We start from the raw sequence: 17,885 nt of genomic DNA on the forward strand, positions 1-17,885 counted from the left end.
CGATATCTGCCACAATTTCATGGCGTTCTCCACTAACTGGATCATCTAGATCTATATGTTAGTGATGTTGGAGCAAAACGACGAGAAAACGTTCGTGGTAGGACCCGAAGAATGTTTTTAGGTTTGTTATACTATTGGTGTCTTGAATTAGTCGCTAAACTACCACATTATTTAAAATATAATGAACTCCCCAATCGACGATCAACATTACAGACACAATCAATTATGTGAGTGGCAATAAAGTTAAAAAAATATCGTAGACGTGTAGTTGTCGTTGACATAATTGTGTATTTGGCGTCCGCTGTTATCCCTGCAACTGGCGTATTGCTACCAACAATAACAATGGCATCGCCAGCAGTTGTAACAATTTGTGTTTCTTGCTGAAACAACAATTGTTGGTAATCTTAATATCATCGCAAAAAATATATACGTGCACAAATACAAAATCGCATGAGTATGCAATAAAGTTGCATACAGCGACGCTAGCATATTCGAAATTATCTTCGTTGACATCAGCAGGCCTTAGCGATGGAATAATATCAGATAGCGAGTTCACAGAAATGACCAAGATTTACCGTGAGACAATGAATGTGTCAGAATCCATGTCCGGTTTAGAATCAAGACTTAACAAAAAAATAAATACTGTCATCATCGCAAGAATTACTGCAATAGATCGTCGCTAATACAACTCCGTCTAAAACCACGACAATATCAGCAAGCTCAACCAATCCTGAGTTCAGCGTCAACATTCCAAGTGCAATTTCAGCGGGAAAAAAAAATAGCACAAGCACAATTACATGTATATCATAGTTGGCCAAATATTAGATCAAATTCATTCAGTGGGTTGCAAGCTAAATACTTCTCTGGTATTTGCGTACAAAAATAAACCCAATGCAATTCCCGATCGGCAACTTGTTAGTATTCCCACAGGCAATTATCAGACCGAATATATCAACGATGAATTCAAGCGCATAATCAAATCTATCCAAAGGTACTATCACTGTTCATGAACCAACATTATCATTCGGAATATAAATAAGTTGTCTAGATTATACCGTTAACATATATCAATCGTCGATCCGAATTGTGTTAGGATGACCTGAGATACCAACTGTTTATCAAGGACCGTTAGAACCTCAACGTGCCGACTTTTATCACAGATAAGAAAATATTTATGAGACTTCCAGAATATCGGGAAAGAGAACCATGGGTATCTCCTGGTATCAAAACTGGATTTTGTGCTCGTAATGGTGAAACAATTTATAAATAACGGAGAAACATATATGAATATCGATGAAAAAGATATCAAATCACTTTTCGACGATATCAAACCTGAGTACACACGTGTATTTGATGACCTACGAAATATATTTTCCAGTATCATACAATACTACAATAACGACGTAAAACAACAGATTAATGAAACGATACATCTAAATCAGGTTATATCAGATCTTAAGTATATCAGCAAAACTATCGTTGGAACAGTGATTTACTGCGGTAATGACGAATTCGTTGATCATCAAACAAAACCCCGTACAACAACCCTTAAACAGATATTTCTTAATTAATTATAAAATAACTGAAACAGAATTACTAACATTCATATTACCAGGATTTAGCAGCGAAGAACTAAAGAAAACTGTTAATGACATTACTGGTGAAAAATTTTCTAAAATCTTTTCTGCATGGAGAAATATATCTCCACCAGCAACTATTCTCAGACATAACAATGATCCATACTGTGGAGGCAGGCGTATTTCACCAGGATCGCAGTAAATCCTGTATGTGATGCAACTGATACCAGCTATCAAGTAGATCTTGAAAAATCCAGTCAGGCCCAGCAAGGATATACGTTCGTTATTGATTTTCAGTCCAGATTCCTAATCAGGGGAAACAAACTATAGTATAACAGAAATTAATTTTTACTGATTCTTGTTCAGATTTAAGGAAAATGTTACTCAAAATTGTAAACATCAGTCAGATGTTATAATTTGAAGGGATAAATGGTTCTGAACAAAGTGAAAATCAGTCAGATTTTATAATTCGGTAGGGTAGATGATACTAAAAATTATAAAAAGCAGACTGAAAACAAAAGAAAAATCACAATTTCATAAATATATTATAACTGAATTTATTTTTACTGATCATCAGTCAGATTTCAGGTAAATGGTACTTAAAATTGTGAAAATCAGTCAGATTTCTTAATTAGATTTGGTAAATGACTCAAAATTGTGTAAATCAGTCAGATTTCTTAATTAGATTTGGTAAATGACTAAAAATTGTGAAAATCAGTCAGATCTTATAATATGATGGAGTAAATGACACTCAGAATTGTGAAAATCCAACTGAAAACATAAAATTACATAATAAATGTATATACATAATAAATTATAGTATCAGAATAAAAAGAAACATTATTTTCAGAAAAAATATTATTGTCAGAATGAAACTAAATATTATAATCTGAATAAATATTGTTATCAGAATAAATATTATTATCAGAATAAATATTATTATCTGAATAAATAGTATTATCAGAAAAAATATTATTGTCAGAATAAAACTAAATATTATAATCTGAATAAATATTATTATCAGAATAAATAATATAATCTGAATTTATATTATTATCATAATAAAAATAATAATTTTTTTCTTCACTGCTTATCGAATTTGCTGGGGTAAATGATACTCAAAATTGTGATTTTCAATCACATTTCATAATTTTTTGGAGTAAATGATACTCAAAGTAATAATTATAGGACTGATTTCATAATTTGCTGAGGTAAATGTTACTCAAAATAATTAAAATCCTACTAAAAGCAGAAAACTACATAATAATAATAATAATAATAATAATAATAATGTCACAAAATGAAATAAAAGTATTTCTGAATTTTAAAAAATATTATTATCAGAATAAGAATAAATCTGAATCAGAATAAACATTTTAATCTAAATAAATCTCATCAAAAATAAAATAAATTTTATAATCTGAAAAATATTCTTTACTAATGAATTATTCTGTTTAGCTGTTACCACAGTCACTAGTAATAGCAATTTAACTTTCACAATTACTAGTGACTTTGTCACTGTTTTCATTTTTCACTTTTACAAAAGATTGTTACACGATCTGACATAATCTTTCTCAATTGCTTTATACGCGTATTCACAATATTCTGTATGTTTGAGTGTCGCCAAGGATTGTAACATAAATTGTTGAATCAGCTTAATGAATCGATATTATGCTGATAATGTATATATATCTTCAAATTTCTGTTCTCGTAATGATCCAAAATCGGAAATATTTATTTCAGGATGAAGTTGATCAGACATGTTTATATCGTCATGTTGGAAAATTTGAATTATAGAAAAATAGCATTAATATTTTCGAAATTCGTTCTATAATAAATATATATTATTAAAAATGTTTATAGTATAGGCAATCTTAGATCTAAGGAAGTTAAAAAACCCAAATAAATTCTAGAATGCCAAACGACATTCCATCCAAACCAAAGGGCGATACGAAATATTTACAATGTTTATCTAAGGACTGCACAAACCCCATGTGGATCCCTAGATCGCCAAACCAGATAACTTTTTAATAGTTCTATCTTTTACCTGGCAAAGTTATCTCCCTTCAACCGGAGTGTTTGCATCTGAGATACTAAAATACTATTTTTGTTTAAATTTCTTTGAATAAGCCAAATTATTAATATTAGTTGCGACACTGTGTACTGAAGCTGGGAAAAATATCAAATTATTTACCACTGCATTTATTGATTGGAGTATTATTTCTTCACCAGTCTCTACGTTCATAAATTAAATAGCTCTCCTTGCAAATTTTATGTGTTTACTTGTACCACAAAATTTGCAATTCTGACTGTGTGTAATAGCTCGTAAATTATTTAAAGAGTTATTTTCGGACCTGAATCAATATGATCAATCACAAAAACCTTTTAGATTAGTCAATGAAAACACTCGTAAATAAATTTATGACAGAATTTTTTTTCTTCTCCCAGCACTGAATTTGAGATAACAAGTATTAATCAACAGTTCTTGATGATACCATCTCGAGATGCTTCATAATCCTTAATGATGGGATGTTTCACAAATTCATTTTGCTTCATTTTATATAATACTATTATTTGCCTAAATAATGTTTTTATTGCTGAAGTGAAAATCTGGCGAGATAGTCTTCAGCGTTTTTTATGACCTTGTCATTATTGCCGGTGTTATTTCTTTTTTACTACCACATTGCACACACAACCGCGTTTCTCCTCTGGTCACAACACCACACTTCAAAGAGGTTTTGGTCATATATATATATATATATATATATATATATATATATATATATATATATATATATATATATATATATATATATATATATATATATATATATATATATATTCTTAAATGCAAAATACATTTTTCTTAATTACAATATAGATGAGTTTGAGAGATTATCTAAAGCTAGATTCGATTTTGACAGAAGAACTCCTGACTTGCCGAGGTGAGCTCTGGTGGATACGACGAAAACTCTGATCAAAAATATTAATGACGCTAAGAAAGAATTTCGCGGTGATGGTGCAGCTCATGTGTGGTCAATTCTCAGAATCGTGCGCAACACCGAAGGTGTTATCGATGCTACAATAAATGACCAACGAGTGGCGACGATTATTAATTATCTCGACAATCAAATATATTATTAGAGTAAAATTCATTGAAGCGATAGATAACGCGGAAGTAAACGATACTACGATTATCCGAGACAAACGTGACCCTGTTCGATTACATCACACTGAAGATAATTTAAAGTTAAATAAAAATTCCAAACCTGGAATGTTGACTGGTATTGGCAAACCGTATTATGAACGAGCGTATCATGTGACTGCAGTTATTTATGCATTATATCCGATGAATGATAAGCCTAGCGTTGATGATCTCAAACCAATGAAATGTTTGACGCTAAATTGTGTAGCCGAGCGAATTACCGAACACTTCACACACGCGATATTAAAGATACAATAAATAATGTTACTAAGTTAGTAAAAATACTAAAATTCCCAATAATGGTAAAAACAACAACTGGTGAAGTATCATACTTTTATCAATAGGTGTTCCGATAAATATCGTTGAACATAATGCGCATGCATGGACTTCTGCTATAACAATATTTCCAAGAGATAGAACCGTAAGATTTTACCAAGGAGATATATTTGATTTTATTAACGAAATAAATAATAAAGATCATGTATCAGTATGGTTATTTCAGAGTTCTGAAGAAAATAATGGCGAATTAATTAAACATGATGGAAGTATCTGCTACGTAGAAAATAAATTTGATCAGTTTGTAAAACTTAATGGTGAGATTTATCGAAAAGAATTTCTTCACACAAAAATGAAAGATCGTACGTCGAAATACACCAACGATCAGGAAAGGTTGCTCATAATTGTACGATTTCGTCAGTCGCGGCTCGTTTTGCTTGAGAGAAAAATTCATGGAAACCAACTGGGTTTGATTTTCTCGATGATATAATATCAAGCTGTGTCGAATACGGGCACAGTGGATTATGGAATACCAGACACGATTAGAAGAATATTATCTCGATTGATATGGTTGCATGTTATCCCGGAAGTTTTCTTTGAATGGGAGAGTGTTCAGCATATTTTAAGAGATTTGGACACACGAGATCACCACGTTATCGATAAAGGCATCTCTAAGGGATTTTGGTATAACAGGATTTGCATGAATCACATTATTTATGTTTGCCGAAGGTCTTCATCCGATTGTTGCTGTTTGGTTTGGAAAACATTATAGCGAACGCGGTCGGGCTGCAAAGTTGTATTACTATATATGCTTGATTTAAAAATATCGATATTGTTGATTGTAAGTGAAGCAATTATATCATATTGTGCGCAGAAATTAGTTTGGTTAACACAAGAAAAGAAATATTCTGATGATGAAAATGCTGATATAATTGATTTTGAGAATTAAATCACAAAAGATCTTGACAGGAAAATAATTGGTAAATTTACGCAAGGGGGATTATATGATCATAAACGATATTGGACAAGATTAATTATAGACGATGCTGAACTCGATTTTATAATTACTGACAGAACGGAGAGAAACACGTTTATAAGTCGAAGTAATGTTAACTTATCGGACGGAACTAAATTAGGTACAATCGTGAGTTCCACTGACGGTGAGTCACAGCAGGTTACTCATTTAAGATCTTCAATGCTCACGTACATTTCGATAAATGTTTTTTTTTTATCGATGATAAATATATTTCCTAATACCGCTGTTAGAGGCGACACATATTCATTTTATGTCAATAAAATAATACAGGATTGCTAGAACAACTACATATCGAGGCTGATGCATCATGGGGCGAATGGAGGATAAAACCAAAAAAGAAAATATACTTAGTTATTCTGAATCTGCCGACTTTAAAATCAACGATATTTATTTAAAAAATAATCAAATATCAGACTGGTCATCTGCGTCATCGGTATATGATCCGTGACCAGACATAAGAAAGTTCATTTTAATGGACCGGGGGGTTCTGGTAAAAGAACACGTGTGATCGAATTATTTCGTGGACTTGATATAATTGTGTTAACCCCTTCACATAGACTCGCTGAGAAATGAACGAACGAGGAGTTAAATCTCATACTTATTACAGCATCTTCCGATGGAAGGGAGATACATGGGCTCCTGAACGAATGGGCGAAAAATATATTCCGAAGATTATTATCTGGGATGAAATATGTATAGTGTCGCTGGAAACATTACAAATATTTATTGATTGGTTGTTGACGAAAAATACTGATGTTATCATCTGTGGCGATCATAGTCGACCGCCACCTTTTGTTGAATTTTCTCCACATGAATGGCAGAAAAAGTTTGTGGATTATTAAAAGGATAAAACTGATGATGATCCAGAATTAAGAGAGATAAGAAATTAATCAGACTACAACCAAAAATAAAGTTAATTGTGAAATAATGCATGAGATAATTTCAGAAACTCCTATGAACAATTTTTGGAATATATGGAGACCAGATGACTTAATATTTGCAAGTAGAAAGATAGTTCATGATACACTTCAACAACAATTATTTCTGTTAAATAAAAAAAAAATTCAAATCTACCTGTACCATTGTGTTATCGCCCAGAAGATACTCGATGGCAAAATATTGACGTTGAAATTACAGGTTGCGGTAGTAAACAAAATCTTGTGTTAAATGATATTGTTTTATTGAGAGCGCGTTAACGTTGGACAAAACTCTATGGACACGCTCTAGGATCTGCTCTAATGATTCATTCGTCACAAGGATTAACTATTTCGGATACTAATATTTGGATTGTTGATGATGGTATTGAATGGTCAGATTTAGCTTATCTCGCAGTGTCTCGAGTCAGAAGAATGCCTCAGAAGAATGCCTCAGATGCGGAGGGTTATAGTGGACTTTACAGAAAATAATAATCAAACTGCTAGCAATAGCGGCGACGTAAAATATTTTTAGCTAGTTATAAACAAGGTGACAAAAAAAATAAACGCGACTTTGATCTCGATGTTGAATTTATCATGACACTGAAACAACGGCAGAATAATCATTGTGTGAGCTGTAACACAGTAATGTTGTGGCAGTATTAAAACAATAATCCAAGTCAGTTTACCGTAGATAGAATTAATAGTAGTCTTGGTCAGACACGGAAAACGTGATGATGTTCTGTCTTAAATGTAATCGACGTCGAGGTGCTAGTTTACAAAAGTGAATTACTTGTAATTCAGGAATTACTTGTAACTGTTCGCGTACAAATCCACGTTGAGGAACAGTTGAATCTAGTCTGTATATTGCAGGTCTACCTGTGGATCTTACCACACTGGAAATGTTATGTGTCGTCACACCTTCAAGTTCACCAGGTTCATATAAATATATTACAGTCACATTACCTAGTACTGGTTGTTTTGAGAAAGGATTATGTCGTTTGTATTGGAATATGTTTTTTGTGTGTTTGCAATGGTAGGTTTCATAGAAATTGCACGAGTAATTTCATTATTTAATGCAGCTATTATACTTGTTAGTCTTGCAACCCATTCACGAGATCTCTTGTCTTTCTGAATTATTTCCTTCGCATACTGGTATTTAAACAATTGCTCAGCAAGTGTTTGATTAAATCGTTCAACAATTGCCTCATCGTGATGAATTGCGGTATGTCCTCGTCTGATTTTGACGTTATGTTTTTTCATCAGAGACGATACTGCACAAAGACATTCCTTGACAGGATCAACCTGTAGTAACTGTGGCCATCGTAGACCACCACGTCGAAAAATTAGTTCAAACGCAAATGCAACTTCAGTTGCTGCTTTAGTTGATAATGGTTCTGCTTCTTCATACCTACTTGCAATGTCAACGGCAGTCAACGCGTATTTGTATGTGCATAATTGACGACTACCGGTTTTAAAGGTATCGTGTGGTAAAAACAAAATGTCTGCTTGATGAACTTCATTAGGAAAGCTGACATCAAAATTTGCGTACTGATTTTTTTTTTAAATGGCGGTAATAAATTTGCCATATTGCCTGTCATGCTAACCAATTTTCAACAACAGAACGTGTAACTCCTGCTGCATCAGGGAGTTTACTAATCGCTGCTCTACCCCTTTAATATCCAATTAGGCTATAATAAATCGATTCAATTAATTGGTTGATTAATTACAAGCCCTATCACTAGTTTGCCTTTCATCGCAGATCTTACCAGCCAACTAGGAAATGATTCTCTGATAGATTTTTTTATACAGTTTATATATATATATATAAGCAGGATACGTCAGACGAGGCAGGACAGAATGCATGACCGTATGGAGTATTGGTAATATATGGAAATAACACAAATCTTATTAAAATCGGATCTACCTAAAACAGCGGAGATCTGGTTTTAATCAGATTGAAAGAACGCAATACGCTTGGTTAATACTGCAGTCACGTAGGTTGACAACGCCATTGCCTGCACAGACCGCTTGACGCTAGGAGCCTGTCTTACTTTCATTTGTCGATTCACTAATTTCTGAGTTCATGCTTTGGAGAAACACGATGGAGAATTAACAATAACGTTTCAAAGATGCTGGCTAAGGTCTAGTACTAATAATCAATACTCATACTTCATATCGGTATCGTTATCGCGCTATTTGTACCTGTAATGTTGTGTAGGTTTGTTGTGCATGATTTTGCACGTTCATTTTAATTTACCAAACGGTATCTTAGATTGGTGCTGTCCAACCTTTTTGACACCATGGGCCACTGAAAAATGTTTTTCTTGAAGCCGAGGGCCGCAGCAGAAAACTAGAAAGCAACGACTATATAGGTGTTCGAGCTCTGGCGGGCCATTTAAAATCAGCCCGCGGGCCGCGGGTTGGACAGCACTGCCCTCGATTATAATACATATATAGCGACTTTTCTAAACCGAAAGCGACACCAGACATCAGAAGTCGGGGTTGACACAGTTATGTTGAGTCGCCTGATGAGCGGTTATCAATCAAATGTACACCGGTTACCGACGAATCAAGTGTGGTAGGTCATGATATGCAAATTATACGCAGACCAGATCGTTCCGTTGTAGTACAGCAAAATGGCATCCACTGTTGGAAGCACGGCTGTGGACCCAACAGTTTCAGGGTATCAAAAACCCACGCTGAGGAGTCGGTTTCAAGATTTTGCAACTTTTCTTTTCGACCAAGAGGAAAGCACAGTACTTGGAAGAACTGCTCGAAGCTGGGGTTAGTATGAACTTGTATATTTTATTCGCCTTTAATTGAGGGTATAGGTGACTGCCGCGCATCGATTTAGAAACAAATATAGGTCACTTGAGTTACAGTGGCTCGTTACGAAGAAAACAATGAATATATATCAATGGACAGAGTGCTGGGGGAGGTGTCTGTCCAACCTGTCTATACGGTTACAGGCCGATTGCTTTCTTTTGATTTTGTGCACCTTAATTGTCATGAAGACACTTCAAGACGAAAAGGATCGATTGCTATGGAATTTTAACAGTGGTTGCCAGGTACTGAGCGGGTCAAGAAAAAGAGCTCGTCCAGACTAATCGTCACAACATAGGGTAGTACAAATTCAGTGCGTACTGGACTGGATTACGCCTGTAGGTTGACCTCGTCCAAAAGTATCCACTACGTTAAAATTGATTTTGCCCTAGGTACTTCTCCGTGCACGTAACTAATGACTTTCTAAAGGAATATGGATATATGTGGGACAAAATAAGTGAATAATTGAAATTAAAGCATGTATAATAAAATTCTAAGAAAATGATACCCATTACTGAAATAAATGATTCCGAACGCATATATGACCCGTACGACTTTTTTTACGTTAGAAACCGCCATTAATGCGAATGATATCTTGTGCATCCCACAATAAGATGAAAGTTTTACGCGTTTTGGACGCATTGTCGATCTATGAACAATAACTAATCGCTCCAGACACCTTGTTTGCATATATAATGTAAATAAAGAGTAGTCAATTAAAATCAATTTTTAAGCTATAAGCCTTAATTTTAGAATATTTTTTATAATTCTCATTTTGTCCACCACTTTATACACAGTAATGTTATAGCTTCTTTTTTTCAGTAATCGATGGAAAGGGTTGGAAAGCCCACAGTGAATTTTTTTAAAAAGAATCTTGAAAACATTATTGACTGATGGTTAAGATATAACAGTTTTACTTGTGTCAAACTTAATGCAATTGTTAAAGGCATTTATAAATTACATGTAAATAATAACAATATTTTTACATAATTGACTGTAATTAAATAACGAAAATTGAACAGTGTATTCGTTATTGTGTGCTCTCAGGATAGTTTAAACAGCTGTATCAAATAGTCAAGAAATTTGATTAAATGCAGTCTAAAATATATGTACCCCCCTTGAAAATTTGACAGTAAATATGAAACGCATTAATTGTATCGCACTACAAGCTATTAATAAATTTATTCCTAGTAAATTGTTTGAAACTAGTAATAAATGATCAATGTTATATTTTTCTAAGTTATGAAAAGAAGAAAGAACATTTAATTATGATATATTTAATTTAAAATATGTATACAAATATATTTAATTTAAAATATGTATACAAATACAAGTATGTTTTCTAAAACTGTTGGGTTAATTTTTTATTGTCCAAAAATGTTAGAAATTAATCAAATTGAAAAGAATATCAAGCTATACAAGTTTTAAAGAGTACAATTAAATTGTGAGTTTGCGGGACTTGTTAGATAAAATTGTTATTCTATTTTGTTATTAATTTAAATTTATTTTAAATAAATTGACAATGATTGTACTTTTGTTTTCAGGCAGACTGTTATCTTCAAAAAGTTAGTGAAACAGTAAACATACTTTCGCAGAGGGAAAACTTAATTAGTTTGCTATTTATTTATTTTCAAAAATCCAAAATAGAAAACAAATTTGGCCTACTGAGAATTGATAAATTACAATGCCAGACAATGTTCTTGGGGCAAATATTAGTTATAAGTGATAGTAATATTTTTTTTCTCCTCAAAATAACACTATACTGATTAATATCTTTGAATATTATTCCCTTGACACGCTGTAGGACTAACTGTGACAAGAACTTGTCACAAGAAATAGAGCTTGCCAGTTGAAGACTTTTCTATATACAAAATTCTCTGTATAAATGAGTAATGGAGAAACTGGGTTACTGCATACATTCTTGTGAGTTTACCTTAAAACTTCTAGATTATTATGGCTCTATTGTCTAAAATAAAAGAAAAGTGAGAAGCAACTAGCTTTGGAAAATTTGGCTTACTTTCCTATACTACAAAGTAAAATGTAAAAGAAAGAACTGACAGTATTGGAAATTAAATCGCACATAATCCTAGAATTACTAATGCAAGTCCTAATGAAGAAAGTTCTGAATAAACTTTAGTGATATTCCAAAATTAGTCCAGCGTTGATGTACCTGTGATGGCCTGTGTCTTGGTGATGGGTCAACAGTCTTTTGTTGGGTCATCATAGTATAATCCAAGTTTGAATTCACTACAATTCCAAGTCTGTCTGTCTGAAAATATTTTTTAAGAGCACTTGTAATTTCAGAGAAGAATAATTAAATTAAATAATTTCACCCAAATGAAAATACTGCACAACAATAATACAGCTTAATGTTAAAGCAAGAATGACTAAGTCAACAAGATTTATGTAAAAAGCATAGACATAAAAGAAAACCTGGATGAGGGTCAAAAGTTCATTGTTGCAGAACATTTAGGTCTGTTACAATAAATCATGGGGGCCCCAAGTGGAAGTGGTCTAAAGTGATCAACTTAAGGATCATTGCCAGCTGTCTTGGGTTTGGCCAATGTAGGTATGTGTGAAAGCATGCCAGTACTAGCTTCTCGTGTGTTGGTGGTTCTTTCTGAGGTATTTCCTCATAAATAATTATTAGACATTTTGATGCTGTTCTTTGTTTTTAATATCTAACCTAAATAAACTAATCAATATAACGCTTGAAAGTAAAGTAATCAATTCACCAATTCATATTAAACACACACACACACACATACATATATATATATATATATATATATATATATATATATATATATATATATATATATATATATAAAATTTTAACTTGATTTAAATCAAATTTTACACTTAATATATTGATTTTTTTTTTCTTCTTCTGTTTTAGCTAGACTTTCTTCCACTTTTCTTTGTCTTTATTCTATTGTGTTTTTTCTCTTTGCTGTAGCAATCTCTAATATTTGTCATCTATTCCTGTTATTGCAGGTGAAATCTTTACATTTGATGAATTTATTTTTTTCCAACCTGTCAAGTGTTTATTTTTTATATATGTACCCAAATACACAAATTCTGCCTATATTTAGCTGCATGACAAAACTGTGAATATTGCTTAGACATTACTTAATATTTAGGTTTTGAAAAAGTGAGTGTATGTGATTTAGATTTTTAATGGAGCTTTAACAGTTGTAGTCATATGCTGTCATGTCTGCAGCATGGCGATTTAGAGTTTTGTCTAGCACTGGGGCATAATGTCGCAGACATGCAGTATTATGTTCCCACCCAGTCACATTATCCTGACATAAGGCCAACCAGTCCTAACACAAACATCTTAATGCTGTGCGACAAGTTAGGAAGCTGCTAGTACCATTTTTATAACTCTTTGCTATGACTCAGCCAGGGTTCGAACCCTTGACCTCCTGCATCCAAGGCAGATGCTCCAACCACCTTCCCGGATTCTTCTTCCACCAAATACACTGACCACCTTGTATAGCCGGTGATGTACTGAACACTTGTATTGAACCCCTCAAGTTTACTGCTATGTAATTTTCCCCAAGCATTAGTGGGTCATTTAGTGATAGTAAGATCAATGTGTCGCTTTCCGTACCTTAATATTACAATTAGAAAGTTTCTATTAGTGACATTTTGTGACAAAAACTAACAATTAGTAACTAAAATACTGACACTTGCTCGTAGTTACTTTTTCAAAACCAGACTGCTCTGGTTGCCAAGGTGGTTGGAGCATCTGCCTTGGATGCAGGAGGTCAAGGGTTTGAACTTGTTTATTCCGTCTACTAGGCGGAATCTGTTTATTCCGCTTATTTAGTCTAGATTCCCCTTATCACTTTTAGGCAGATTCAGGGTCGAATATAGCTCGAAATATGCAAATTACTGTTACTAGGCAGAATCTTTACTTCTGCCTAATTAGATGGAAATACCTGCAGAAACCACATCCAATAATGAAAATGTCAAGGCGGATTTCAGACGGGTTTTTTAAGCAATTTCTGCCTAAACCATCAAAAATATACTTCAGATTTCTATTAAACTGCCTAATGATTTTTAGGCATTATTGGGAATCAATGATAAATATTCACAGTAATTTTTAAAATGGATCATAAATTTTACTTTGACAGATATTATCAAATAAGATTTAGGTTTTTCTTGTCCTAAGGGGCAATGCCATTTTCATTTTGCATACAAAATCTAATCCACCATGGCATCACTTAACTATTTTTCATTTTACTTAAAAGTTTGGTGAGATTTCACAAATATTTTGACCAAAACTTTCATTGAAATTATGTTGAGGTCTGACTCAAATTTCTTTGAAATATTTGTGAGGTTTCACCAAAAAATTGACTAAAACTTTTGTAAGATTTCACTAAAATTTTGATCATTATATAGTATTTTACTGAATTTTTTTAATGTTTTAGACATTTCAGCAGGTTTTAAAAAAATGATGGATATGAATTAAACAGGACTTTATTAACCAAGATGATATTTAAGTGTGCATGAAAACAATTATACTGATGTTGTAATTATATGACATCCAAGGCAAGAGAAATGGGAGTTAATGATAATAAAAATAATAATAATAATAATAATCATAATGACTTTATTTAGAAAAGGTAATTCAATTAGTTACAGAACTAATCTACCTTGAGGCCTTCTATCTGTGATGTACAACATATACAGTATATACAACATGATATGAAGTATCTGACACTAAATAATTAAGTGGTTTTAAAAATCAAAGTATCATGCCTGGAACATATGCACAGGCATCTGTGAACACATAAACATATATAAAATATAAAATCTTAATTTGCATTGAAAAATTCAGCCGTGAAAATAATGCAAAATTACAGAAAAGCATCCACTTGAGACAATTTGATTATGAAAAGAAAAGCTAGGAGCCTGCCTTATGTCACTTGTACTGTAGACTGGATTTTTGATTGCACAAACTATTATGCTGTCGTAGTCTCTCAAATTAGTCCTTGTTCCATAAGCAGCCATGACAAACATTTATCATGATATAATTACTCTTATTTTACACTGAATTCCAACACACCAAGAATATTTTGATAAGATACACAATAATGCCTCACGAGATTGAAAGTAGATTCTACTTTTCAGTCAAGAAAATTCCGCAAAGATATTGACTATCTTTGATAGACATGGATATCTGGCAACAATTCCCACCAGTGATCTACACGTTGTCCCTCCTTAAATTCTGAAGTTAATCAGTTTGGAGTTGTATAACTTTGAAATCATCCTGATTCCTGATTCAGTTCCTTGTCCTATTTAGCACGTTAGCCGCTACTGTAAAGCTCTTTATGGCACAAAAAGCAAAATGCTTGTCCTGGCGTTCAGTTTTCATACAGAATGACCAATTATGTTCCCATCAAATTTGCGTTGAGGGTATTCTCATTGCTGCACATTTTTCAAATGGTTATAGATGTGATGGGGTTTGTTGTTGTTGTAGGGTTTGACGCCATTTTTCAGCACACAATAGGCTATACATGGTGGCCAGTATTAATGGTGGAGGAAGAACCTGGGAAAACCCCGGAAAGAACCACCAACCCACGATAAGCTACTGGCAAGCTTTCCCACATACCCACATTGGCCGAATCCAAGACTAACCCATGCAGACAGAGGTTTAATGGCAGTGATCCATAACGGAGAGAGCTTTAGACCACTTGGGGCCCCCAATGGGGGGGGGGGCAGGAGGGGAGAGGGTGGCTACAACAATGTGTCATAAATGCAAATATTTATATGAAAAGAAACTTGTACCATCATGAATCCCAAGTATCAGAACAATAGATTTTTTTTTGTTGAGATAACCATTAAATTATAATACATGTATGGTATAACAATAAAGCTGTCCCTTAGCATGAAATTTTGTAATAAGATGAGAGACATAATACAACTATGATCTCTTCATTTTATCTGTGAGGACTCCATATCCATTCTGATGAATTGCTTGCAATGGCAAGATTACCAGCACACCAGATACAAATTATCTATCATGAATTGCTTGCAATGGCAAGGTTACCAACACACCAGATACAAATTATCTATCATGAATTGCTTGCAATGGCAAGGTTACCAACACACCAGATACAAATTATCTATCATGAATTGCTTGCAATGGCAAGGTTACCAACACACCAGATACAAATTATCTATCATGAATTGCTTGCATCTATGAGGACTCTATTCATTTCAATGAATTGCTTACAATGGCATGATTGCCAACACATCATATAAAAACTATATGATGAATTGCTCAATGACAAGATTACCAGCAAACCATATAAAATGACCTTTTATCTTGGCCTTGGATGTTTATACAATTATATAGGGTATGGCACCTTGGAATATCTTTTAGACCTCATACAGAGAATAATTGTCATTATAATTTCAGGTATGATAATATTTTTGGATCTACCTATGGTGAGTACAGAAAGGTAGGTCAGTGCTTCAATCATTTTTGCTACTCATAGCTGGAATCATACTTAACAATATTCACTGTGTGAACTCTGTTATGTCTTCAGCATGTTGTTGTGGGTTTGGGAGTGGATAACATTTTAGTGTGGCCTATGCAATAACTTACTTTTTGTTTTACAGCAGATGGCACTTTAACATTTAAGTGTGTCTTATGCAAATAACTTTTTGTTTTGCTTTACAGCAGACAGCTTTTTGTTTCTCTTTTATTTTTTCAAACTTTCTTACCAATTTTTTGTAATAATTGTGAACAGTTCTTGCAGCTAAATTTCGAAAGGTTGTTGTGTTTTATTGGTTTTGATCTGTGCTTATTTGGTGCTTAGTCCAAATATAGTTCTACTGGTAGTATAGCAGAAAAGCTTAGGTGATGTCCTTTTAGTCATTTGATATTGTCATCATCATCATTAAGGTGCAGAGCCTGCAGTCCACTGGGGAACTTTGTCAGTGGACAGTTGTTCACAATGTGTGACATGGTCTGAAGAGCTCCACAGCAAACTCTTCATGAAATGATCATCATATAAGCATGGGATTAAGAATTATTATGCTCTCTAGTTGGTCCTAAATGACAGTGGCAATCATCAGATATCTTGTGCAGTTGTCACAGTGGTTATCTTGAAAATCATGTTATAGTATCACTAATCCTCCTGAATAGATGATAGAATCAGAGAACAGTTTGTGAACAAATTTGTACTGTTCGAGTTCTGGTGAATATCAGGGATGTGTTCAGTACTCTGTAATAAAAAAAACATAATGATCTTTTCTTGGATTCCTGGAAATTCTATTTTGACTACTGTATTTGTCTTCATTTGTGGCCATCCTTTTCTTGGATTCCTCTTTGACAATACAGAATTGCTTCTTTTTTGGCCATCCTCTCTTAGATTCCTCTTTGACAGTACAGTAATGCTTCTTTTTTGGCAATCCTTTTCTTAGATTCCTCTTTGACAGTACAGCATTGCTTATTTTTCAGCCATCCTTTCTTGGATTTTTCTTTAACAGCACAGTAGTCAGGTTTTTTTGTGACCTTCTTTTTCTTGAACTCCTCTTTGACAGTACAGCATTGTTTTTTTTCCAGCCATCCTTTCTTGGTTTTCTCTTTAACAGTACATGTCAGTGGTTCTTTCGTGACCTTCCTTTTCGTGAACTCCTCTTTGACAGTACAGTATTGGTTCTTTTGTGGCCATCCTTTTCTTGGATTCCTCTTTGACAGGATATCATTAGTTCTTTTGCGGCTATCCTTTTCTTGGATTCCTCTTTGACAGTACAGCATTGGTTCTTTTTCAGCCATCCTTTCTTGGCTTTCTCTTTAACAGTACATGTCAGTGGTTCTTTCGTGACCTTCCTTTTTATGAACTCCTCTTTGACAGTACAGTATTGGTTCTTTTGTGGCCATCCTTTTCTTGGATTCCTCTTTGACAGGATATCATTAGTTCTTTTGCGGCCATCCTTTTCTTGGATTCCACTTTGACAGTACAGCATTGGTTCTTTTTCAGCCATCCTTTCTTGGATTTCTCTTTAACAGTACATTGGTGGTTCTTTTG

At 33.6% G+C, this 17,885-nt stretch overlaps 1 protein-coding gene across 2 annotated transcripts in view; it reads left to right on the forward strand.

The window, feature by feature from the left end:
- The first annotated feature begins 9,615 nt into the window (after nucleotides 1-9,615).
- LOC149776930 (sodium/potassium-transporting ATPase subunit beta-2-like) overlaps nucleotides 9,616-17,885 on the forward strand; it is a 48,344-nt gene continuing 40,074 nt past the window's right edge. The window contains exon 1 of one of the 2 annotated variants that reach the window (XM_089942672.1): nucleotides 9,616-9,795. In XM_089942672.1, coding sequence (XP_089798798.1) covers nucleotides 9,648-9,795 — 148 coding nt within the window. In that variant the 5' untranslated portion in view covers nucleotides 9,616-9,647. The remainder of the gene's footprint in view (nucleotides 9,796-17,885) is intronic. The other variant, XM_089942670.1, reaches the window with a different exon arrangement.

This window comes from Sinohyriopsis cumingii, chromosome 18, assembly GCF_028554795.1.
Source record: "Sinohyriopsis cumingii isolate HCF-2022 chromosome 18, ASM2855479v2, whole genome shotgun sequence".
In the NCBI taxonomy this organism is placed as follows: domain Eukaryota; kingdom Metazoa; phylum Mollusca; class Bivalvia; order Unionida; family Unionidae; genus Sinohyriopsis; species Sinohyriopsis cumingii.